This window comes from Colossoma macropomum, unplaced genomic scaffold, assembly GCF_904425465.1.
Source record: "Colossoma macropomum unplaced genomic scaffold, Colossoma_macropomum, whole genome shotgun sequence".
Lineage (NCBI taxonomy): Eukaryota > Metazoa > Chordata > Actinopteri > Characiformes > Serrasalmidae > Colossoma > Colossoma macropomum.
In genome coordinates, this window is record NW_023494784.1 from 42,340,344 (window position 1) to 42,352,292 (window position 11,949).

General features: G+C 41.0%; 1 protein-coding gene across 2 annotated transcripts in view; it reads right to left on the reverse strand.

Moving 5' to 3' along the window:
- armc8 (armadillo repeat containing 8) overlaps positions 1-10,736 on the reverse strand; it is a 34,487-nt gene extending 23,751 nt beyond the window's left edge. For both annotated transcript variants that reach the window (XR_005007318.1, XM_036571775.1), the window contains exons 1-3: positions 10,643-10,736; positions 4,691-4,767; positions 1,238-1,309 (exon numbers count right to left, since the gene is read on the reverse strand). Coding sequence is in view for 1 of the 2 variants with exons in the window: in XM_036571775.1 (XP_036427668.1) it covers positions 1,238-1,309; positions 4,691-4,767; positions 10,643-10,687 (194 nt within the window). In the remaining variant the exon portion in view is untranslated. The remainder of the gene's footprint in view (positions 1-1,237; positions 1,310-4,690; positions 4,768-10,642) is intronic.
- Positions 10,737-11,949: the final 1,213 nt, after the last annotated feature.

The following is an 11,949-nucleotide window of genomic DNA, read 5'->3' on the forward strand; positions in this document are numbered from 1 at the left end:
AGTTAACTAAAAGGACAATACATTTATATAAGATGATCCTTTATGAGTTCCACAACGGGGGAAATTCACAGCGCTACAGCAGCAATGGGATAGCAAGGCACTCAAGAAAAGAAGTATCAGAAAGAGAATTGACAAATTTGGGTTAAAGAAGTTTTTATGGATATTTAAACTGTTCTTAGTGTAAAAGTACCACTGGCTTGTCACAATTTCTGTGTAATTAAATCATTAGCATGTCATTCAGAGAGGTTTGGTGTGAAATTCTCCACTCTAGAGAAACCTACAGAGTGAGAATTGTTCAGGGGTGGTGATAGGAACCAGACGTCTGAAGAGTTTAATGTCTGAATATGATGCCTGATGTTTGAGACACTGAGTGCTAGTAATCCCATCAACGCGTTTACATGCACTTGAGTAATCAGATAAAGGGAAACTCCAGGTCTACATGAGTCATTGGATTTCTGCTTTGCAACCAGCCAATAAACTCAGAAGAAGATATGATTTAAACGTAATGTAAAACTCAAACTTCATGCTGCAGCTTTTTTTATTTATTTATTTATTTTTTAAAAGATAGCCACACATATGAACACGCATATTTAGCATATTTAAATCCTTAATTTCGTCAAGCATGTCTTTGGTTTCAGTGTCACTCGCAGTGTTTTGCTGCATCTCGCAGCGCCGCTGCTCACTTATTTCCGGTACCGCGAAAGAAATCAGAGTAAGAGTTTACATGCACTGATTTCTGAGCTAAAATCCAGTCTGTTAATCAGATTTCTATACCTTACTCCAAGATATCTAAGATATCAGAGTGTGCTGTTTACATGACCATTTGAATAATCAGATAACTGCAGAAATCCGATTATGATGAGATTATCGAGTGCATGAAACTCACTCACTGTTTTATGATAGTTCTGAACAGGTTTAGGCCTAAAATGTGCCTTTTAAAATCCATCTGTGGTGGAAACGTATATGCAGGTTGTTGTAAGGCAAAACAGTCCCCAGAGACACTTTATCATCATCAACAACATCACATATAAAAACTCAAGATACATGTAGGTTCACTGGTTCTTATCACCACCACTATAAAAAAAAAAAAATCAGGTTTCTCCACAATTACCCATCAAACTCCTACTGTTTTCTATTAGCCGCCTGTATAAAACGCAGGTGCTGCTGAACTCCGACTGGCCGAGTCAGTGTCAAAAGCAGCGCTCAGATGGATAAAGGCCAAAGCAGCTCCGCCTACCTGGGCACGGCTCCCAGCACAATCAGGTTGGCCTTCTGTTTGTTGTTTCCGATGACTGCATTCTTCATGTCACTGTCAACACAAGGCAGATAAGCGAATGTGAACTTCTCTTCAGCAGTTTATTACATAATACATACATCTACACGGGAGAAACAGAAGACAGGGGGGTCGCTCTCATACAGCAGTGTGACTGGTTTCATTGACCATTCAGCCTCCACAGAGGAATGAGGATGAGAGCTGCTGCCCCGACTTTCAAAGAGCACACTGACTCAAAATGGCCAGAATGTAAATTCATCTGAAAAAATTTTACAAACAAAACATTCTGGGCCTAATTTATGAAACTTGGTGATAACAGAGCTACGCTACGCAACGCAACATACGCGGCACGGAACATAAGAGCTATTTTTAAAGTCACCGTGGCGGTGATTTGTGCGCCAGTGTCTTGGCAAGAACCAATCAAAATAAACATGTAAATGAGGTCGTATATATTAAAGACCTGCCAAGTGAAGCTCCGGGTGGCTGCCAAAAGAAAAGAAAATATAGAAAATCAAAATCTTCAGAGCTACGAAAAGGAAAGTGATGATAAAACAATTACTAAAATGATCAAAATATAAATAATAAAAATATAAATAATGATTGGTAAAAATGCTTTAACTTTTACTCAGAAAAAGTTATCAGACAATATTAGTCAAATATAAGTCAAAATCCTAAAAATGCAACTTAAGTGTTTAATAATAATAATAATAATAACTATTAATAATAATATTAATAATAATAATAATAATAATAATAATAACTATTATTATTATTAATAATAATAATAATAATAATAATAGCATTTTTCTAATTTCTAAATATTACAGAAATAATTTTTACTAACAAATTAATTCACTGGTATTTTTCACAATTAAAAATTAAATAAAGTTTATCAGAAAATCTTAAAGACTATATAAAAAACTAAAGACTTAGATATAAATATTAAAAAGGAAACTAGTTACAACATCCTGAACATTCGACATTTAATTGTTTAATAATAATACTAACAATAATAATAATAATAATAATAATAATAATACTTAAAGCATTTTTCCAATTCATTACAATTACAGTAATAATTTTATTAACAAATTAATTCCTTGGTATTTTTCGCAATTAAAGATTAAACTAACAAGCTGAAATTCTAATTACTATAGCAATATGTTCTGCTTCCCACACACGTTCCAACATCTACAGTAAAGCCTTCCCAGATAAGAGGCTGTTACTGCAGCAAAGGAGGACAAACTCCCTATTAATACCCTTCATTTCAGAAGAAACGGCGGATGAGCAGGTGTCTACAGACTTCTGGACACGTTGCGCATCACTATATTCACTATACTGGTCACGGGGGGGGCGTGGCACCCACTGAAGCTCCCAAACAGACCTTGCAGTCTGATGGTGCCAGAGTGTGAACAGCAGCCTAGAACTGATGGCAAAGTCTGAATCCAGGTCTGAGAAACCTGATAAAATAGATCCAAATCATGTTTACGTTTCATTTTCAACAGGTCAGACTGGCACGCCCATCTGGTAAACTACATAACAGTGAAGTAATCTCCTCAGAGGAACCGGTTCCACCCCTCCACACACACACACGTTCGTCTTTAGAGCAGGTTTAGTCGTAAACGCTGCTGCTGATCTCCGGAGTGCAGGCCTGTGTGTAAAAGGGCAAGCCCATGCAAATCTCAAATAGATGTGAGCAGCTCAGGCGATGCCAACTCGGTGAGTTACGCCAGTGGAAAAGTACTGCTGCAACACCTTAGCAATCACTTAGGATACCATAGCATCAGCCTAACGACTCCTTCGGAAGCACCAAGGATACCATAGCAACGGCCTAGCAACACCTTAGCAACCAGCTAGGATACCATAGCAACAGCCTAGCAACACCTTAGCAAACAACTAGGATAGCACAGCAATGGCACAGTAAAATCCTAGCAACCACCTTGGGTACCATAGCAACGGCTTTGTCAAGCCAACTTGGTTTGTTCACAAACTTCTCCTTCTGCCAGGTAGCCAGACAGCAATCCAGAGAAGTAGGAAACTTATTTGGACCGCACCTGGACTGGGTTACACCCCTTTATATCTAAGGTTAGATTTACTAAGTCCTTAGTTAACACTATTCTTTTATTGAAGTTCGGTTGTACTGCAAATCTTTAAGGCCCAATCCCATCTCACTCCTTGCCCCTACCACTTAGCCCTGCCCCTCTGTTTTGGGGGTTCATGTCTAGTGGTAGCGTGTTTAAACAGAGGGGTAGGGCGAAGTGTTAGAGCTACATGAGGATTTTCAGACTCCAATGTTATGAAAAAAAAAGGAAAAAAAAACAGACAAGATGGCTGAGCGAGCGACCAAAGAAACCCTCAAAAGTGAGAATTCTCTCCATTAAAAAATTACAACAACCACTGTATTGTCTTAGTTTAATGTCGTTTTAGTGTATTATGGTTCTTCTTTTATAACAAGCATTAAAAAAAAAACAAACAAATAAAAAATAAAAAAAACGCTAGTAGTGCTGATGTCTTGGTAGCTAGCTAGCTAAATGTCCCGTTCCACCTTAAACGGTGCAGCAGTTACATTCTAGCACCTCAACCATCATAACTCCTGCACCATTTAAGGTGGAACGGGAAAATTCGAACAAGAAGCTGGCAAACAGCCGACTTCATATCACTGAAGAATTAGGGGTGGGCGATAATAAATAATTGCCCCCTCTTCGAAGGCACTAGACTCCCTAAATCTAACTAAAGCCCAGCAGTGAGGAGCTGAACTTTACCCTCCTCTGCTGTCACTGCAGACTGGCAGCATTGCCTACAGAGCAGCGCTGGTAGCTGTTAATGAAGTGATGCTCTTTTTATTTGAGGGTCCCATTTCAGAGGGGAGACTTCAACAAAGTGACACTCGAAAACAAGGGGAAGGGATAAAAAATAAGAAATGGGATTGGGCCCAAGTTGTGTCTCACCTAGCTAAAGTGTATGTCGCAAATTCGTTACCATGGTTTCCATTGGTTTCCCCATCACCTACACCAGCTTAGGGGGACCTGTAAATATGTAGTAACTACTAAGGTCAACGTCAAAACTACTCTGTGTGGAGCAGCTTGTTTTGATTTGCGTAAAACTGAACTTAGTAAACATTTACCCTACGGCTGAACTTGTGCAACGCGTGTAATTAGTTAAAATTGATACTGTCGCCTGGAACTGCGAGTCTCATAAGCTGTGCCAGACCACAAGGAGTCCAGCGTGCAGAGCTGCAGCTGCATGCTACTGGTGAAAAGCTTGTATCTGGCCTGATAAATGTTTGGTTCCCCTACCGAAGTGCTTGGAATATCTTAATACTTAAATATCGGCTGTAGATTGCGGACAAATCCAAACCTCAACGTCAGCAAAATGATATACAGGCCCATAGATCATACACACAAACTGCATACTCACATGACTCCCTGCAGGACTTTCTGTGGGTCGGGGTCAAAGAGCCGGTCAACATAATGGCGACTGGTGGCTGTGACTTCCTGCATGATGAGGGACAAAAAACATCCATATGAGCAAATTTCACACCCAGAAAACGACACAAAACAGACCACAAACCCCAAACTAGTGGGGAAAATGCTGGCAAACCCCTGAGGTCAGCCCCCCCGTCCAGCCATCTAAAGCTTTCTCATACACGAGACAAGGACTGGACACCTGAGAAGTTTGTTTACATGTGGTTACGGGTGGGCCCAGAAGCTTCCAGAAGGACTTGCAAAGGGAACTGACCCCTCAGCACGGCCAAGGAGTGACACCCCCCCCGGCTTCTCATGACATAAGCATGGCGGCATGAACACGAAGATTATTTAGGGCTCAAGTTTCGACCCCAGACATGCTGACCCATCACACGTAACCAGTATCTACAGGCCTGAGGGCGAGTCCATCTAACAGACTGACATTAATTAAAGAGCCCATATGAAAAAAAACTTTATTTTTATGTAAACATTGTTAGTTTGATAGATGGTTTCAAAACATTCAATTCTCAGTCCATACAGCTCACATATAGGGCGAGTCAAAAGTGACAAGCCACCCAAATATCTGCAGGATGCTTAAAGGGACATTCCACCCCAAATTAAAAATGTCACCATTGCTACGTCTGTTGTAAACAGGCCTACTCGCCTCCTACAGCGGCACCACAGTTGTGTCGAGAGCGATTTGCCATGTAAAAACTTTGAAAAACCCCTTCTGATGATGTATCTTGAAGGTGGGAGGAACTTTTGAGAAACTGCAAGGGTTTTGGGGCGGATACATCAGAGCAAGAGGTCTGAAATTTCTTTTATATGCCAGCTGGCTCACATTAAAGGAAGCCAGACAGCTGACATTACCGCTAGGAAGCTGAATCTCTTAGCCTCTATATCAGTGGCTATGCTAGCAGTAAAAATGCCATGATTTTCAATGGTTATAAGCCATATTTGTGTAATACATGCTAAAAAACACCCACAAATATGTGAATTGTTTTGGCGAACGCTGTAAAACTATGCTAGAAAAACAGCTCGTTTTTAATTTACTGTTTTTGTGACGTCACAAATACCAATTTAACCAATAACCAACACGTTTATATCCGTCTATTCAGCCTACAGTAATATCTACACATAAGTGCATTTAAAGCCCCAAATTGTGGAACGTCTTTCTTCCTTTATCGACATAAACATTACTAAAGGTCCAAAGACATACTATTCCACCCTGCACAGTCCACACAGGGCAAGTAAGCTGTAAAAAAACAGCCTGTTTTAAATTCACTGTTTCTTCGTGGTGGACAGTGACTAAGTAAATGTAATTCTTTTCTGTACTTAAGTAGTTTTTTTGTGTATCTGTACTTTACTGAAGTATTTCCATTTTGGGCGACTTTTTACTTTCACTCCACATTTCAAAGTCAAATATCTCACTTTTTACTCCACTACATTATGAGAAATCTGTCGTTCCTTTTGGTTTATGTGCGTATAAAAACGTCACATGTCAAAACGAAAGAAGCGCAAAGCAAAAACACCAATCAGGGCACAGCGACCTACTGCAAGCATATCCACACTACACTTAGGTCACTTTAGCAGGTAAAGCAGGACGGGGTTAATGCAAACAATGACTGACAATCTCACATCAAAGAATTAGTGAACAGATATAACATATTGCTCTTGACTTTGTGGGTAAATAGACCACAATATAGAAATATGTACACATATGCAGTTGTGACTGACAAGTCTTTTTTCTGAATTTATACAAACACATTTCATTTTATAGTAAATGTGTTTTGTCTAGTTTATGTTTATGAACAGAGACCTACAGATGCAGTTTAGTAAAGGAAACTCATTTGTGAATCTGAGTTTAAAGTTTTTATTAAACTTAAACTTGTAACTAAGTTGCAAATAAATCTTAAACTGAAACTTTGCTTGTTTGTAAGAAGTTCTTTCAGAGCCACTCAGTTCTACCTGATGGAAACTGTTTGCCTTCAGTGTTTTGTGCTTATGATAATTTTAATAGACATCAGCGTCACTAATTAATGACATTCTATTAAAAGACTGGTTTACCAAGAGAGACACTGGAGTATTTTCACCTAAAATGAGTTGATGAAGCGAGTCTTGTTACAAAAATGATAACAGGACATTAGAATCATAATTAATCTTTTAGTACTTTTACTTTCGATACTTAAGTACATTTGAAGGCAAATACTTTTGAACTTTTACTCAAATGGAGGTCTAAAGGGAGGAACTTCTACTTTTACTGGAGTAATATTTAACCTTGGGTATCTCTACTTTAACTCAAGTACATGATTTGTGTACTTCGTCCACCACTGCTGTTTCTGCGAAGTCACAAAAACCAACACATTTGCATATATCCACTTATCTGGCCTAAAAAACCTCAGATTGCTTTCTGAATGATGCACAACGCACCCCTGTCTCAGTCAGGAGAAAGCAAAACAAAATACAGGAAACCTGCAGGATATGGGCCCTTCAGAGATCCCACAGTGCCACTATGTGGACAAAAAGGCTTCAATAAGCCTAGAAAGAAGAGTTTGGGATGATGTGTGCCGTGAAGGGAAACAGGTTGGTGCATGAGCGCTAGTGAGAGTCACATGACGGCATGAGAGCTGCTGAGAGTCACATGACACCTGTCAAAACAAACCAAACCCTCCGCTAGTGCCGGGACTGTGTCACCTTTAGACAACACTGTACTGTGAGCCACCTCAGCAAGCTGTGAACAGCCAAATCAATCACAACTTATTCATACAGTTATCAGTCGAATGAGATAAAGCTCTACTGTCTGATACCCACCAGAGAGTTTAACAAGAACTACTGATGACCAGTCAACTCAGAATTACAATTAAACTGCATGATATGATGGCGCAGAATGTGTATCACAATATTTAGCTCATTTTGTTGGAGGGCTGGTCTGAAAGGCACTGAAAAGTTCTACTTAAAGTTCTATTTATCTGAGACAAATCAATGTGTGCAGGATACACCGATCAGGCATAACATTATGACCACCTCCTTGTTTCTACGCTCATTGTCCATTTTATCAGCTCCACTTACTATATAGGTGCACTTTGTAGTTCTACAGTTACAGACTGTAGTCCATCTGTTTCTCTGCACACTTTGTTAGCCCCCTTTTACCCTGTCCTTCAGTGGTCAGGACCCCCATGGACCCTCACAGAGCAGGTGCTATTTGGGTGCTGGATCATTCTCAGCACTGCAGTAACACTGACGTGGTGGTGGTGTGTTAGTGTGTGTTGCGCTGGTCTGAGTGGATCAGACACAGCAGTGCTGCTAAAGTTCTTAAACACCTCAGTGTCACTGCTGGACTGAGAATAGTCCACCAACCAAAAATATCCAGCCAACAGCGTCCTGTGGGCAGCATCCTGTGACCACTGATGAAGGACTAGAGGATGACCAACACAAACTGTGCAGCAGCAGATGAGCTATCGTCTCTGACTACATCTACAAGGTGGACTGACAAGGTAGGAGTGTCTAAAAGAGTGGACAGTGAGTGGACACAGTGTTTAAAACTCCAGCAGCGCTGCCGTAATTTGATCCACTCAGACCAGCACAACACACACTATCACACCACCACCACGTCAGTGTTACTGCAGTGCTGAGAATGATCCACCACCCAAATAATACCTGCTCTGTGAGGGTCCATGGGGGTCCTGACCACTGAAGAACAGGGTAAAAGGGGGCTAACAAAGTATGCAGAGAAACAGATGGACTACAGTCTGTAACTGTAGAACTACAAAGTGCACCTATATAGTAAGTGGAGCTGATCAAATGGACAGTGAGTGTAGAAACAAGGAGGTGGTCATAATGTTTTGCCTGATCGGTGTATAATTACTGCTCTGTTGAATCAGGACATTTTTACCACATAAAATATTTAAAACGGGCTACATTTTCACCACAGAATCCAAAACTGTATCAAACCAAATGAGTATTGTTACACCTAGGGGTTCGCAATGCGGCGACAGTTTATCATTATTACGTCACAACATGCTTTTCTGGTATCATCTGTACTTAAAGAACCATGGAGAACGATACACATCACTGTAATCACGTTTTTTAAATAGCATTTTTTTAAACACGGCCCTACTGATTCCTTTTTTGTCTGTTCCTAGTTATCAAAATTAAAAGTTAATCCTAAATCTTGTGACATGCATTATGAAAATATCTATATTTTACCATATCAACCCCTATTTTATTGCTCTCAATATAAATTACATCACAATATGCTTTTCTGAGCACACTGTAGATACAGTTTAAGGTTAAAAGGATTTGAAGGAATTGATTTTTCAAAATTTCAGCAAAATTAATTTGGTGAGACGTAAACAGAGTCACTCAGGGTGGTCTGACACAAAATGGCTCGTTGTAGAGAAACTTACAGACTCTGATTTCTTTACAGTGGTGCTGACAGGAACCAGACGTCATGTTGTCTACAACACAAATATAAACATTTTATTTACTATCCAAAACCACCAGTGAACCTACATGTGTCTGAGTTTTTTCAGTGTTGATGATGGTAAAATAGCCATTAATCTGAAAGAAATAAGTTTTCTTTGTGGACTATTTTGCCTCACAACACCCTGCATGTATCCCTCCGCCATGTATGGATTAAAATACGTTTTAGCTTCAACAAAATGTCACAAAACCATGTGTCAGACATCAGGCAGCACATATCTCACAACCTTCTGTGAGGGAGCTGTTAGGGGTGGACGTCTGGTTCCCATCACCACCACTGTGAACGATTCTGACTTTGCAAGTTTCTCTGGAAACGAAGCATTTCACACCAAACCACTCTGAATGCCTGTTCACACCACAGCCACGGAATTATGCGGGATTTGTGAAAAATCGGTGGAGTTCCCCTTTAACAGGTGTCAAGAAATCAGAGCAATGATGCAGCTCGGCTCAACTGTCAAACCTCACGGAGCCGCCGCAGAAAAACAAACCAAAAAAGAGAGACAAGGATAAATTCGGCCGAGCAGATGAACTAAAACAGACTGTTTTCGGTCTTATGGAGAGTCTAAGGGTCACAGTTTGGGTTAACTTAGCTGGACTTCTTGAAGAAACCGACTGGACGGGGGCGTTTCCAGCGGCTAGCTTCAGTTAGCGCGCTAAGCTAGCTAGCCTGACATAGGAGAGCCGGATTCAGTTGGAGTTAGTTAGCTTAGCTAAGGCTCCCTGTAAACATAACTACACAATATATAAATAAACATACGGGGCGAACGATTTAACGCTGAAATCTTTAGCAGCTGAAAATATATTCAGTCCTCGAGTTGTTAAGTTAATTTAACGGATAGCCGAGCAGCTACGCGGCTAATCAGCAATCCATAAAGTGACCCAACTACGAGGCTAAAGTTGGCTTTCGAGTCGAATTTCTCCGGTCCACCTTAAATGGTGCAGCAGCTACGTTCTGGGGTTTGAGGCCTGGGGCTCCAGAACGTAACTGCTGCACCGTTTAAGGTGGAACGGAGGAATTCGAACATGAAACTGACTTGAGCTTCGTTGACCGAACTTCACTTGCTGCTAAAGCGGGAAGGCTAGCCGGTTAGCTCCACTTCTAGAGCCACATAATGAGCGTCGTGGTCAGCCCGCAGACTGAAAAAGAGGTTTTTCCCACGGGGTAAAGTGAAGTGAGAGCCGCCGGGCTGCGCCGCTCGGCTGACCCGGCTCTCCCGGGTTTTGTGCGCCGCCGGTGGGCGAGTTAACTCCGTCTGAACGACCGCCAGCGACCCGCTCCAAACACGCCGCCTCGCAAAGACCCACTCAGTTGAGCTCGGCCCAGAAAACCGCGGCAGGTTAAAAGGCTCCCGGTGGCCACAGTCCGACACGGGGCGCGCAGAAAAGAGCGAGTTTGGGGTGAGAATTTGCGGCTCGGACTCACGGACAGCACGCTGATGCGCAGCGGGGCCTCCAGCAGACACGCCATCTCTCTGTGTCCGAGCAGCCGGAGAACACGAGCGGCACTTTCCACACTTCCCAGCACCGCCAGCCGACCTTCACAGTCAGGCGGCGTTTCACACACCCGGCCACTAAGGGTCAGCGATGGACACACGGACTTCATTGCTGTACTAGAGTACGTTTATCTTATGTCGGGGCTTTTTAAAAACTTACATTCACTCCACTACATTATTACGGAGCCCCTAAGGTGGCCAAGTGATTATTTCTGATAAGGTGCGGCCACGATTTAATAAATTGAGGCCACAAATTAGTATATTGAAGACACGAATTAATGTATAGTCACTACTAATTATCATATTGAGGCCACAAATATATATATTGAGGCCACAGCTACAGTTTCTCATAACTCGTGGCCTCAATATAGTAAATTGTGGCATTAGTACAGTAAACTGTGGCTCAAAATAGTAATTTGTGGCCTCAATGTAGCAAATTGTGGCTTCTATACAGTAAACTGTGGCCCCAGTATAGGAATTTGTGACTACAGTATAGTAAATTGTGGAGAGAAAATAGTAATTTGTGGTCTCAATATAGTAACTCATGGCCTCACTATGTTAATTTGTGGCCACGCCTTATTAAAAAAAAATAATCACCATGTCGCCTTAGGGACTTTTGTGCAAATATTGTACATTTTGCTCGACTCTTTACGCAGCATGTGACTTTATTCTGAAATGGGAGAAATTAGTATTTTCCATAAAGGGCCCAAATCTTAGAAAAACAACTTTTCTTTGTCTTTTTTTAAGTAAAACAGTTTGATGTAGGATTTAAACCTCATTTATTAAAACATACAGTGCTTATAAACAAACTAAGCTGCAAAAAACAGCCCATTTTGAATTCACTGTATTTGTGACGTCACAAACACCAACACATCTGCATACGATCTACAGCAGTTTAGCCCCGCCCCTTCACGCTGAAGTTATAAGGAGTGTTTCAGCCCAGAGTGCTTTTTGAATGAGAATTATTTGTGATTCTTACAGTGAAAATCAGCAACTGCAGACATTAAAAACTATATTTCACTGAAATGATGCCATGAAATCTGCCCTCGTAGAGCATTTCAGAGTTTTCCAGTTAAATAAAAATATCAATATTTGGATTTCTGATTACAGAAAACAGAATAAGCTGAAAAATCCTGCTTTGTGAAAACACTGTGGTCCAACTGCACTGCACACCCAGGATGGTTTTTCAAGGGGTTCTTTAGTAAAGGCTGTAGTCCAGTTTAGAACCATGAGTTCT